The sequence below is a fragment of the Triplophysa dalaica genome, chromosome 7 (genome assembly GCF_015846415.1).
Source record: "Triplophysa dalaica isolate WHDGS20190420 chromosome 7, ASM1584641v1, whole genome shotgun sequence".
NCBI lineage: Eukaryota > Metazoa > Chordata > Actinopteri > Cypriniformes > Nemacheilidae > Triplophysa > Triplophysa dalaica.
The window spans coordinates 4949010-4963856 of NC_079548.1; the positions used below are offsets into that span (position 1 = coordinate 4949010).

The window sequence follows — 14847 nt, forward strand, 5'->3', positions numbered from 1 at the left end:
GAGTCATATTATGGGATTTATAATGGGAAGTAAGAAATGAGGAGTCCCAGCTGCTTTGATACACAGAGATGCTAGGCTACATGCGACATTTGCTCATATGTCACTCACCCGTCAGTCCTCTCCTGTTTCCATCATCTTTCTCTTCAATTTACCTGACAGGATTAAAGCAAATATTTGATAGTTCATTTACAATCATAACAATAGAAACATCGGACGCACGCGCGCCTGACCCCTCAGCTAACTTCCGGTCTGTGTTGGGTAGTGTCTGATAATATAACTATTTACCTTTATTTAAGATATGTTAAAATTAATTTGTATTATTATTTTACTGTATTATAATTGTATGAAATAAAGGATTTCCTTGCATGTTAATTTTATTAAATAAAACTATTTGTTGAATGGGTCCTGTAGTTCGGTCTCATTTAAAGAAACCTTATGATACAGTGACATCTAGCGGTTGAGTTTGGTATCGCAGTCTAAATTTTAAATATTGGTGATACAAGTTAAGCCAAGTTATGGTTCTTCTCGGTTTCTTTTGATTGTTATTAGAAATAATCTACATGCACTCTAGTGTTTTTTAATGTGTACCAGAAATTCAGTTGAGGGGTGTCACAAAAGAGCGCATTCGCTGTATGTTTATGATGTTAAAATGAAACCGTCTATAATCGGAAAGGCCACATGTTTCGTAAAAATGACTTTCACGTCTTTTGCGTCAAGTTCTTTAAAGTGGATTCACTGCTCCATGTAGCCTTAAAGACAAAAGAACCAATCAGTGGTCTTCACTCGTTAACCAATCTGCGCACTTAACTAGAACTCATAATACGAACCAAATTGGTGCCCTTTACCAGATCAAATATCAATCAATCTTGTTCATACATTAGGATGGGTATATATCTACATTTATATCACTATACAATACTAAAATATTTAATCCAGAAAAAATGTGTAAAATGCAATATTCATATATTGTACCTTCAAACTTTTTCCGCTAGGGGGAGCATGTGTTACAATTTTCAAATAAACTGCGCAATACAAGTGTTCCCAAATTTCTTTAATATTAATTTATTACATTATACATAAAATATAATAAACTTTCCTTTGGTTACAGTATTTTTACTACCACAATATCAAATAGGAAAAAGAGACAATGGGTTTTAAGCCTTTCTTCCATCTGTCTCTAAAACAAGGGGATTTTGGCTGATAAAGCTATATATATAGGCATAATCGATAAAAAACAAAATCAAGGATTTTCCGTTTTTTAAGCTTCTTTATGTACTCTCAGATCGTTCAGGTTGGTATCAGATTGAATTTATTCAGTCATTTTTTTCAGGGCTTTATGTTAAGTGATCCGTCAAATTTGAGTCTTAAATTTTAACATTATGACAAAAAATAGGACAGAGGTTTCATCAGTGAAATGTCGCAGGGCTTGGAAAACATGGAGTGCAAAAAAAAGAAAATAAATAAAACAAAATCTTTCAAGTGTTATTAAAAACGACTTCTCATTGCTTCTCTATTAAACAATTTACAATGTAAGAAAATATGAATAAACTCTGTAGTACTAAAATATCTACATAATAATATTATTTATCTTTAACAGTGTACTCTTTATGACATTTTACATAGTTTACATTTTAGTCTCTAAAAGCACAGATTGACATTGCAGTGATGTCACATGTGGAAATAAACAAGAAATGGTGCAACAGTGTGACTTTGAAATGTCACTTTACACTGTGGGAGTTACCTCTCATAAACACACACACACACACACATTCTCACACACACAGAGGGGGGGAGAGAGAGAGAGACACACACACAATCAGAGGGAACATTGTGAACCGATCATATTTCTTTTCATTATTGTCTATCATCACATGTGCCTTTAAGAAACGTCCCATCCCAGGCCTCTAGGTGTCTTATTGTGATTCAATACAAAACTAGTGGATTATTTTATACCTGGAGAGATAACATTATCATAATCAGAAATAGAGAAATAGAGAGAGTCTGAAAAAACGATTTGTTCTTCATCTTAGACATTGCTATTTGGGTCCGAGAGAAATCTTGGCAAGAAAAGATTTTTGTGTTTTTATCACTCCTCAAGACATGATTATTTTGTGGATCGTCCTGAGGACAGTGAGACAGAGCGGGTGAGATGTTTCCTCTGTCCTTTTGGGGATTTCCGCAGAACAAAGTCATAGTTGGCAGATGTTGACATGGCATAAAATACATTTGCCTTCTCTGGAATATGCAATTCTACAAAACAGAAATAAATATTTGTTAGGATGGTACATCCTGGATGTCCTTGATCATTTTCATACAAAAATACCAAAAATGTCTAAAAATTGAAATAAAATTGGAATAAATATTGCACTTATATATTTATTTAATATTTATAGTCCTAAAACTTTATTTCACTTCTTTTTTTATTGTGTTGGACCATATGCATTCAAATAAAAATCTCTTTTATTTCATTGTTAATCTGAAAACATTGCAAAGACATGCTATTTATATTTCGCACAATTTTTCGGAACAAATGCACAATAAGACAGAATTCGTTTTTAATACCTCTGCCTTGGGCCAGAAGTTGTACGAGAGTGAACTCTTGCTCACTTACATCCTCCAGGTTATGTTTCTGTAAAGCTCTCTGGATTACCTGAGCTGTCTTATCCTGACTGGTCAACTGCACAAGAAGTCATAAAAAATCGATTACACGTCTTAAACATAAAAACAATCATTTTTAAAACACGCACACGGGTCGAGAGTTGTATTAAACACTCTATGGATCACATATCATGGGTTTAAAAACACGTCAAAGCAAAATGTCTCTAAACAAACCAGACAAGTCGGATTTCTGTGATGTTGTACATAACAGACAGGCTTACAGAAACACTGTCCATGGAGAAAAAACTCACCAAGATGCTCTTGTACATGTTTCCATTGTTGCAGAACTCCATGCTGACCCTGATGATGCAGGAGTCATCCACCTGCTTGTTGTAGAAAGCGAGTGATGCCATAGAGGCAGAGCGTTTGTGGGCGGAGACCAGGTGAGGGTCAGGTGATGCCAAGGAGGATGAGGATGGACTGAGATCTTGCTGTGAGCTGGAGGAAGAACTAGACCCAGAATAGGAGGGAAAGGCCTCAGTCCTGTTCTGACCGCAGCCGGAAAGAGACTAAAGACAGAAAACACATAGATGTTTTAAAATCCATTTCTAACAAATACAGAGACCAGGCAAAGGACAAGGTTTGTTAGTCAATATTAATTTATGTCATTTGTATATATAAAACAGGTGATTGTACCGGTGTCATGAGCGTCAGAGTTTGAGATGTAGACATCTCCTCCAGCTCAGAGCTGCTGGATCCAGAGGAAGACAGGCTGATCTGATCTGCATTCTTTTTAGATCCATCATTCCCGGACAAGAGCCTTTAAACACACATCGATGTTAGATTGACCTTATGGCATCATTTGTTTTGGATGCTGCTTACTTCCACTGTTGCTTGACTCAGATAAACATGAAGAAATGCTGTGTGCAAAAGTTAAAGGACATTGAACAATTACTCACGAGGAGAGCTTCTTGGTGAGAGCTCGGTGATTCCAGCCGCTGCTGGATGATGGAGAAGAGTCATGAGAAGTCTCAAGCTGTCTGGAAAGTTCATAGCTGAGGGCGATGACGCACAGAAACATTTCAAATTCAAAAAAGGGAAGTGATGTCATATCAGAATTCTGGATTAAATTGAAGGTGCTCTTAATAATCTAAAATTTTATCAGAGATACAATCAATGGGATTTTGCAGAAGCAAATTTCTTTTTTAAAACACCCATATATTTACATTTAGTCATTTAGCAGACGCAGACTTATAAATGAGGTAAACATTGGAAGCAATCCGCAAAACATAAGGACAACAAAAAGGACAAGAGCAGTAAAAACTGATCTCATATAGCCCACCACAGTATACAAAGCTAAGGTTTTTTTTGTAAGGATAGAAAAGTAGAAAAGAGATAGAAGTCAGAACTAATCGGTCAGGTGCTGATGGAAGAGATTTTTCAGCACATTCTTAATGGTGGCTACAGAATCTGATGATCTCGTAGCAGCATATATACAGTTTATATAGTTACTTAAAAAATTAATTCTGTCATCATTAACTCATGTCATTGCAAACCTGTATGACTTTCTTTCTTCTCTAGAACACAAAAGATATTTTGGAAAAATACTAGTGACCGAACAACCTGGGACCCCATTGACTTTTATGGACACAAAACCATTTCCACTTTCCTTGAAGCATGTATGTATAATTCATTATAAAAGTAGTTTTTAATTGTTATAACAGTTAATACATTATAACACTTAGCAGTTCATCGTTACACTACACATTTTAAATTTGTTATAATTCTTTGCAACTCCATATAATGCATTACAAAACACATTATGAAGAATTATAATGCATTTTACACTTTTACCCTAATTCTTCTGTGTTCCTCAAAAGAAAGAGTCACATATAGATTTTGAATGACATTAACAACATAAATACAGAGTTTTTGCATCTGGTTTCTTATCTCTTCTCCACTAACCTAAATCACATTTTGTCATGCAAATACACAACATAATAATAACTCACATTTAATGCTTATAGGTTTCCGAGAAAATATTCTAGAATATAGTATATTATAGATTTTCCAAGGAAATATTGTAAACAAAACCATTCACACCGTTACTGTTGTTAAACTCATCAATGGTACAGCAAGCTTACAGCCATCGAACATGTTAAGAACGTTGGAGGTTGCTGCAACATGTCACGTCAGCGTCAGGCTCGTCCGATGTAGATGGGGGGGGGTTTAAAGTGATACTTCACCCAAAAATGAAACTTCTGTCATCATTTACTCACCTTCGAGTTGTTCCAAATCTTTATAAATGTATTTGTTCTGATGAACACTGAGGAAGATATTTGGAAGAATGCTTGTAACCATTATCTCCCATAGTAGGAATAAAATATAATGTCAAAAGTGCCTCAGAACTGTTTGCTGTCCTACAAATGTGTTCTTTTGTGTTCAACACAACATCACAAAAAAAAATCTAACTATGGGAATCAATGGGGAGCAAAATCTGTCTGGTTATAAGCATTCTTCGAAATTTCTTTCTCTGTGTTCATCAGAAGAAAGACATTTATACAGATTTGAAACAACTCAAAGGTGAGTAAATGATGACAGAAGTTTCATTTTTGGGTGAAGTATCGCTTTAAGACTGCATTGTATTCTTATTTACACTTCATTACATAACTTAAAAGAAAAGCACCTGTGTAGATCTATCACGTTTCATGCTGCGTTTCATACAGCCATTATCTCACCTCTCCTGATCCGTGAGAAGCTTCTGGTTCTGTATCCATGCAGTGATCTCAGGATGATCGGTTAAAACATACTGACAGCACGAGGCTTGCAATTGTCGGATCTGCCTTAAAATCTCATACTCCTAAAGACGAGACGATTTCCGAGAAATCCAGTGTGCAGGGAGAAGAAAAAATCAAACAGAAACAAAAGACTGTTACGCAAGAAACCCAGCACAAATGAATGGTCAGTAGATGAATATCAGCCTGATAAGAGTGTTGTTTAAACATAAGCATATAATAAGCATATCAGATCAAAGCCTGTTTAGCAAAGCCACACAGAATGTGTACGAATAACATCTGGACGAAGATAAGTGGCCATGGATACAGTCAGTCAACACAAAGAAAGACTTACCCTTCGCCTCTTCTCGAAATTAATAAGGCCACCCTGTTGATGATAAGATATAAAAATATAATTCAGGCCAAATCAATATGATATTTTGATTTAATGCCTGCTCATTGTATGGTCAGAGAAGGTTGAACCCAATAAAAATAAAACAAAATAAAACGTAAACCAAAACATTTGGTACATTTGGTTTTGACCTTTCCAATATGGAGGACGACTTACATATTACATCTCATAGAAAGAGCCACTAAAGAGGCATGTGTAGTATATAAAGTAGTCTGAAGTGTGTTTCTATGGTGCTGTTAGGGTGGTTTAAGTAGTCTTTAGAATGTAGCTGTGTGGTTGCTTGGGTGATACGAGTGTTTTTAGTATATCGCTCATCATTCCTAAACACACAAGGTTTCAGATTCACCTCTACAATGTCTGGCAGGGCAGTGTCCAGCATGGTCAGTGCTGTGAGGTATGTCCCCAGATACGGTACCGTCCCTCCATAGGTGCTCTGTAACAAAATCATTCTGTCATTCAAATTTTTATATCAAAATTATTTAGATAAGAATTGTGTTGATACCATTTGTCTTGTAAGGCGACATCTTTTGGATGTTTCTGGGGTAGTGTTATCCATGTCAGATTGGCTGCCATCCTAAGACATGGTGAGACCGTATATCATAAGGGTAAATAAACATCAAACATCATAAAATCAAGAAAAAGAAATGTTTTTTAAGTACACTGTAATAAAACGTTCCCTGAGGAGTACTAAAGGTGCGTTCGGGTGAACATCAATCAAAAATTTCAAGCATATTTGTGTGATGGATAAGCACATTTTAGACAAAAATCACACGTGTTTCATTTAATATTATAATTGGATTCAATTCAATTCAACGATATATAAAATTCTTATAGACCTAGCAAGGAAATTCTCAAAATTAAATAAAATTTGAGCTGACCTCAAACAGATTAAAAACATCATTAAAACTACCAATTTGACAACTATTCTCACATGTGTGACCCACCACAAAACCAGTCATGAGTGGCACGGGAATTATTTTTGGCAATAGCCAAAAAACATTGTATGGGTCAAAATGATATATATTTTTTTGCCAGAAACCATTAGGATATTAAGTAAAGATCATGTTCCATTAAGATATTTTTAAATGACTTACGTAAATATATCAAAACTATATTTTAGTGAGTAATATGCGATGCCAAGGACTTCATTTGGACAACTTTAAAGCGTTCTTCTCACTATTAAAAATGTTTTGCACCCTCAGATTCCAGAGTTTGAAATATCCCGGCCCAAAAATGAAAAGCTTATTTATTCAGCTTTCAGATAATCTATAAATCTCTTTTGAAAAATTGACCCATAAGACATTCTTACACCAAAAAAGATTTTATAGTTCAAAAACTTGCAGTTGACAACCTCTTCTAAACTTTTAATCGGTTAAAAAAAATTTAGTTAATGTATGTAACTACATGAACCCACAGAAAACGTGTCGACCACTTATAATGATTTATGAAAAAAATTAAATGAGTGAAAAATTAAGAAACAAGGTGTCCGCCCGACACTGACGCAAACAATTTCTTACATCCACGAAGATTTCCCTGCTGCTCAGGACGCAGTTCTCATCTGGGAATGTTTCACACAGGTTCTCAAAGACAGACATGGTCTCTCTGCAAAGAGATTTACAAAGAAATATGCCTTGAACAAACCCTTTCTTCCAGGTTATCTCTTAACTTTCTATTTGTGGAGATTTTTGTACCCTCTGACAGCGGCCCAGGTCTTCTTCAGCCTGTAGATGGGGTTGGATTGAAGGGCCGACAAAATGGCCCAGAGTGAAGAGAAGTTCTTTAGCTCCCTGCAGCCCTAGTTGTGAAAAGCAGTTGGATGATATTCTATAGATGATTGTTTCGTTTTAAACGTATATACCTCCATCAATGCCTCAACAGGCCTTACCTGTGCAACTCTGACCCATTTCTCAATGACTCTGGCTCTATGTGTGGTTCTGGAGGCGGGGCTGAGAGGTGGGAGTAGGTTGGACGAGGGGCAAAGCAAAGAGGTGATGACCCGGTTGGTGATGGCATTGAACTGGGCGATGGTGGCCCATATAGTAGGAGAAAGATTCTCTTTCTTGTCTCGTTGAGACCACACACATCCTAGACATTGGAATGGAATCACCTTCATAAACAGCTCCTATAAGAACAACATTAACAGATGATCACAAATTCCAGCAGACGAAGATCATAAGGAACCAATCAAACGCAAGCAATGAACGTAGGCACTCACAGCGTCCATGCGAGTGAGCTGCTCTGCCACATCCGTCTGACTGGATAAATGATCCAAGTCCTTCCCCTGATCCAGGTCCAGATGTTTTACATGATTGGTTGATCCGCTGGCCACAACGACTGAATTGCATGCAAAAGAGTTTGAACAAAAATGTAAGGAACTAAGATCTTGACTTTAAAACTAGAAGAACTAACCTCCTTTGTAATCTTTTGCTATTTGTGTCACCACATTTTAACCAAGCTAATATCAACAAACACACAAAATTGTAGGGTGTAGGTAGGGAACATACTACAAGTTTTCTGATAGGCTAAATAGTGTTGGCCCCTCCCTCTTTTTAGTTTAAAGACTTTAGAGACAGGTGCATTTTCTGCAAGCAACTATTTCAGTAATGTCTGTTAGATCCGTATATAGATGGTATTTTGATTAAGTTTACATCTTTTTATAGCAATATGAAAGCAATATTTAATAACCTTCCGCCTGGAACTTCTTAAGGAGCGCTTCGTAGCGTTTAGCCAATGGGAAGAGAGCGGTGTATCTCCTCAGCTGTAAGCTCATGAGACGCAGAGATGAATGCATGGGAGGATCTCTAAAATCCTCACTGAACTCCTCCAACCACATCTGAAGCAAAGTCCACAATGAGCTGTGAATGAAAATAATATTAAAACCACATTTGCAAAACTGTATATGAGCCATATGAGATATGAGTTTATTGCCACAATATAATTGCAACTAGAGATACCGAATAGAAGTGCATATTGAAAATCATTTTTCACAACTTCTGCCTGCCATTGTTCAATTTTGATAAAATATTCAGCTTTATTGTGAACAAATACTTTAACTCTAACAGTATAATCAATTTACAAAGTATTTGGAAGTACAATAGATGTTATGCTTTTATTACCTCTTAGTGTACTTGATGCTGTCAAGCACAGAGGCAAGATGGTCCCTAAAAGATGGGAATAAAAAGTACATTTCATATATACTCCACATACACACGTCCAAGTAAACGTTTTAAAACACTTTAACTTTTAACTCATCAAGACTAAAGAATAACACAAATGTTACTTTAGGAATTATGTTGTGACTGCAAAAATATAAAACAAAATACATTTTAATTGTTACATTTTTATAATTTGGTTATAAGTATTGTTACATTCATATTTATCATCTTCACTGCAGTCACCTTTTGCCTTGAATCTGCAGTTTTCTTCACATATTATCATCCAGCTTTTTCGGGTCTCGCCTTCTCTTCATACAATATTGAAGGAGTTTCCATCCATTCTTATTGGCTTATTTTTAATTATTTTGCAGACACCCATTTCAAAAACACTTTTATTCAATAACATTTTAGTCTCGTAATGAAGTTTAGTTCTATATTTGTCTAATTTCAAATATTTAAGCATAAACTTTCCGATCTAAAGCTTTTCGGATCTAATCTCTATGAATTTAAACAATACCACTGAACCTCCATATAATTGAATTATTTCAGAACTTGATATCAAGTCACTGATCTTCAAATAAACCATAAGACAAAGGGACAGTATTTCATTTTGAATATTATATAATTTAAAATTGTAAGAATTGCAACATGGTGGATATAACATCAGTCTTTCAAAGACTGAAAGTGACTGAAGAGCAGTGTTGGGTAAGTTACTCTGAAAAAGTAATTAATTACTAGTTACTCATTACATATTCAATAGTGTAATTAGATTACTGTCCAAATTACTCTGTCCAAAAAGTATTTAGTTACTCATTACTAATTACTTTCTATATCCTACATCGACCTTGATTAGTTAAGTGATTAAAGGATAGACATGAAACAGCTTATTTAATTCATTCAAATAAATAATATTATTAACTGACCAAAGTATTACAAATGTGAGCACAGATTTTAAAGTAAGACTTTGAATTTTGATGTCAATTACACTATTGCACACGCATATATTTCATAAAGTATTTAGTTTAAGTACATCAAAAGTAACTGTAATTAAATTACAGAAAACATATGAGTAATCCCATACTTTACTTTTTCAAGGGAAAAGAAATTAAAATACAGTAACTAATTACTTAGTAACTAGTTACACCCAACACTGCTGAAGAGACTGACTTGAAGCTCAAGGCAGGAGGTTACTTTTGTTATTTATTATATTGATATTATGTAATTGTCTGGAATCTTATTAAGCGGAAGATATGATAAAGCTTGCTAATTATACCATCTTTAAATATATACAAAAATTACCATTAACATTTCTGTGAGTCGCTTTGGATAAAAGCGTCTGTTAAATGACTTAATGTAAATGTAACATGGATCCAGTTTTGATATTTGAGTTCGAGGAAGTGTCCGGGTGAACACCTATCATATGAACTAAAGGCAAACAAGGAACTCTAGAAGTGAGACGTACACAATACAAACACGACATAGAAACCACAGCCAACACAAAATATTTTCATCTGCATGACAGCTGCAACCAAACAAACACACCTTTGAAAGAGCGTCTCGATGAGTTTGTGGGAGCTGGTAAAGGTGCGATATGTGGACAGAAGGATCCTCCCGTAGTCTTCTTCCTGACAGGAGGGATCCAGGAGGTGAGATACCAGACAGTCCAGATTTGCGGCTTTCAACCTGCGCACTTTACATGTCCTGTACTGAACGAAAGCCTCCGTGGGCTCGGCCGACTGTTGAACAGGCTCTCTGCGCAGGGTGACCCCAAAAACCGCCCCGTCTTCGTGCTCCTCACCCCACTCCTGAACAGGCTCCTGGGTCAAACATTATTTATATGTATTTTTAGACTTCTCTTTTTACATTATCATGATGCAATGGGAATTTAGAAATGTAAGGAATTATACAATCATGACATCTGTGTCTCGCAGCGTGATATGCTGTTCTTCTCACTCAAACATTAAAGTGGAAAAATATTTGAGTAAAAATATAAAACTTTCCCTTTAGACATTCATGCAAATTTTAACCTTAAATCATAAAGTTCATAATGATCTTATCTGTCACCCAGTGTTTTTGCTCAGAGGTTGTTTTTTTGTAGCTTAGGGGATTTGATGGAGTTCATTTAACTTATCAACTTATTTTCTGATGTTAAAATAATAAAACCACGACGTCAAATAATCAGGATTTGTGTATATTTGATGAGAAAGGCTTCTGTTTATATTAAGATCTTCAAAAATAATGACTTTGGTTTGCAGACTTATCAAATCTGAGATCAGTTTGTGACATTGTTGAGATCTCTTCTAAAAATCGATAACTGTGACATTTCACACTTTATTTCCCTTGACAAATATATGAGATGTAAGTAACACCCTCAAAAGTTTCCAACTCTCAATTTATCATCTAAATAATGTCAAGGAAAGATACTCTGGAAAATAAAGACATCGCATCTGTTTCTTTCTTATGGGTAACCTTTTAATAAACAGCGGGATGTAAACTACGCCAAACAGCAGAGGAACTAAATGCCTGATCCCTATTGTAATAGACAAAACACTACACGCAATGGACATTTTCTAAAACAGCCAGTCAGCTAAAAGCATCCTGGATCTAAAAACACATACATGAGGACAAAGAGTCATTATTACATGCTAGAGTCGGACTGACTCGCAGGTGATGTCACTGCATCATTAGCACAAGTCCACACGTGTATGAGTCAGGAGGATTAGATGTATTGCTAAGTATGGCGTATGTATTGACAGTAAGATACTATAATATGCTGGTGTGTCACCAAAGACCATCAATTATGGCCCATTATTGAAGGGTTAAAAGAGTAAACAAGAGGAGAAAAGCAAAACAAGAGACTCAAATCTAAAGCTGTAAGGATGCCTGTGGTTAATACTGGAGTGGTATTTTATCTGACTGTACAGCAAAGAAAAGAAAAGAAAAGCAAAGATAAACCTTGCCACCATAATTCTGAAGCGGGCGATCTAGGGTGTTGTTGGACAGATGGTCAGGTGTTATAATGCGGGATGTGGTCGCTAGGATGTTGAGGGATGTCTGGATGGTTGTTTAGAGGTTAATGGGCAGAAAAAGGAAAATGACATGTTATAAAGATTTAAATTATTTCCTCCTTGATATCAATGAGAGCAAATGGAAACCTTTGCGACTCAGACATTGCTCCTGAGAAAAACAAGAAGAAATCTCTTAAATGTCTCCATTAGAGTTTTGGAAGAGATCTTAACAATTTCACAGACTGAGCTCAGATTTGCAGTCTGTAATCAAGTCAGTAATATTAAAGATCTCAATATAAATCTAAAATTAAATTAATAAAAAATAAATAATAATAATAAATAAAATACAGCTATTACAAATTTCAATTTCCTTCTCAGTATATAAACTGTCCTGATGAATTAGCCAAATGAAGTGTCTTATGATTTACTCCGGTTACAAAGCAGAAGATGAAAACCCGTCCTCATCTCAAGAGCGCTGCAGTTCAAAGAACATGCACCTGGGTCATTGTATTATCAGCCTGGGACACAAAACATCTTATTATGTATACAAAACGTACCACTAAAGCTGTATAATGACACAGAACATTACTTTTAAAGGGATACTTCAACCAAAAATGAAACTTCTTCCTTTACTCACCTTTGAGTTGTTCCAAATCTGTATAAATGTCTTTGTTATGATAAACAGAGAAAATGATATTTGGAAGACATTGACTCCCATTATAGAAAAAAATACTTTATATATTTCTTTGTTCTGTTGAACACAAAATAAGACATTTTGAAGAATGTAGGACAGCAAACAGTTCTGGGGCACTTTTGACTACCATTTTTTTTTCCTATGGTAGCAAAATCTGTCTGGTAATCTGTTAATTCTTCCACATATCTTTCTCTGTGTTCATGAGAACAAAATAAATTGATACAGATTTGGAACGTCTCTGAGGTGAGTAAATGATGACAGAATTTTCATATTAGGGTGAAGTATCCCTTTAAATGTGACTATCATCTATGTGAAATCTGTCAATTTAGAAATACACTATCGTATTTGGACTCAAACTAACTAACTAACTAACATCTCCAGCTCACCTTGTCTTAAAGATCATTGTCATTTTTCGAATGTATCAGCCCTTTGAACTGCATGCATAACATTCAGAACATTTTTATTCGATCACACCAGGTCATGGGCATTTGCCATCTGATAGGAGCGCACACGAGAGGAACAGGGTGTGACTGTACAGATACAGTACGTACAGTTACACACCATTATTTCATATGACACTATACAGATGTCACATAACAGCAGCTTTTCTTTAAATAACAAAAAAAATACAATCAAGGTTTTCGGAGAAAAGACGTATTGAGACTGCTGCCCAGCAGGTCCTTTATGACTCCGTTGGATTGCCCACATCCATCCCTAATATCAAAATGGCCAAAATAGAGGCACATGACGAACAGCCCTGAGCCTTAGACCGGTGGATGAGATGTTAATAAGTTTACGAACAGGTTGCACAGAAAAATTATACAGCACAATGTGATAAAATCAAGGTGGGAAACAGGTTATGCATACCATTGTCATGCAGATTACTGTCATGTGTCTTATACAGCAATGTGTACTTATGTAATAGCATCCTGGGGCAAGTTGTCACAAACAACAGTAAATTTCATGTTGTGTCGGAAAAGCCCTTTCATTATAAATACACTCAGTAGATAAAAGCAGACACGTTAAAATATGGTATTGTGCTCCTCTCTCTGACCCACATAGTGTCTAATGGACTCTTCTGTCATCATAATACAGACACTGACTGCTGATTTATTGCAGTCAGGTGCTGTGACAAGCATCTCAACATGATCTGTTTCTATATTTAAAGTGTCTACAGAAACATAGGCTACTGTAGGCAATACAGACAAAAGTGCTTGTTCACAGCAGGAGGTGTTTGACTATTTAATCAATATGCATTATGTAAAAAGCGCAGACATAAGAAAAAAATGCATCTTACCATTGTCAATTCCCATTTTCCCATTTCTACAAAAATGCTGTTATGAGAAATTCCTTTCCATGACTGTTAAAGTCCAATGTACTGTAGATCGCAGGAAATCAAAATCTTGATGATTTAATTCATTGCATCAAACGTTTCCTATGGATCTCACCGCAGCTTCGAAAGTTAGATTTAAACTATTCAATGAAGTTAAAACCGGCGCTGTATAATGAAATTATTATGGTCAAATACATTTGTTTTAAGCGAGAACCACAAATGGTTCGCTTTACCTGCGCTCACACGGGAACCTTTGGAGGGAGGCGCTTTCAACGCAGCAAGACCGCTCCCATTTGCAAACGCTTGACGCGCTCTTCTGATTCGCGGAGGGAATCATGACGCCTAGCTCCGCCAATCAAAAGCTTTGTGTACGCAAGCGGATATACAACACAAAGCAAATGCTGTAACTTTCTTATTAAATGCGTTTGTTATACACGGATAACCAACGACAGGTCTTACGTTTTGGGGATGCTCCCGTTACAGGAAGCGCTCGAGCGTTGTGTTTTTGCTCTGGTAAAGAACGTATAACGTAAAAATTCAGTTAAACTGCTAGGGAAAAATTGCAAAATTACTGTGTTATCTAATATTTATTTGTTATTTAATTTTGAGTGCAAAAAGACTGCAAAAAGACGCTAATTTGCATATTAATTTCGCTGCTAATTTCGCTGCAAAAAGACGCTAATTTGCATATTGATTTCGTCGCGATAAAGGTTCCTGTGTTCCAAGAGGGCTCATATAGATTTAGAAAAAACTAATCTCTCTTTATCAACCACAACATAGTTATAAAATTGTTAACATTCAAAACAAAAAAAAAATGTAAGTCTAAATAAAATATTTATGTAAACGAAAATAAGCAAAAATTGATGACAGCCG

General features: G+C 35.7%; 1 protein-coding gene across 1 annotated transcript; it reads right to left on the reverse strand.

Moving 5' to 3' along the window:
- Window positions 1-1034: 1034 nt before the first annotated feature.
- Window positions 1035-14206, reverse strand: LOC130426362 (ral guanine nucleotide dissociation stimulator-like 1). The gene is made up of 17 exons (XM_056753094.1): window positions 13939-14206; window positions 10482-10756; window positions 8901-8945; window positions 8470-8639; window positions 8000-8118; window positions 7670-7906; window positions 7476-7579; window positions 7302-7386; window positions 6287-6358; window positions 6131-6217; window positions 5728-5760; window positions 5337-5458; window positions 3558-3653; window positions 3295-3418; window positions 2910-3167; window positions 2563-2677; window positions 1035-2250 (listed from the first exon to the last, which is right to left on the reverse strand). The coding sequence occupies exons 1-17, from the start codon at window positions 13960-13962 to the stop codon at window positions 2105-2107; spliced, it is 2112 nt and encodes a 703-aa protein (XP_056609072.1). The 5' UTR covers window positions 13963-14206; the 3' UTR covers window positions 1035-2104.
- Window positions 14207-14847: the final 641 nt, after the last annotated feature.

What these genes read in the sequence shown, in the direction of transcription:
- LOC130426362 (XM_056753094.1), bottom strand. Translation starts at nt 13,962, where the DNA reads ATGGGAAAATGGGAATTGACAATG. An exon ending in TAAGAAGTTCCAGGCGGAAG is followed by an intron (nt 8,119 to 8,469) that starts GTTATTAAATAT and finishes CATGCAATTCAG; the next exon opens with TCGTTGTGGCCAGCGGATCA. An exon ending in ATTTCGAGAAGAGGCGAAGG is followed by an intron (nt 5,459 to 5,727) that starts GTAAGTCTTTCT and finishes TCTCGTCTTTAG; the next exon opens with GAGTATGAGATTTTAAGGCA.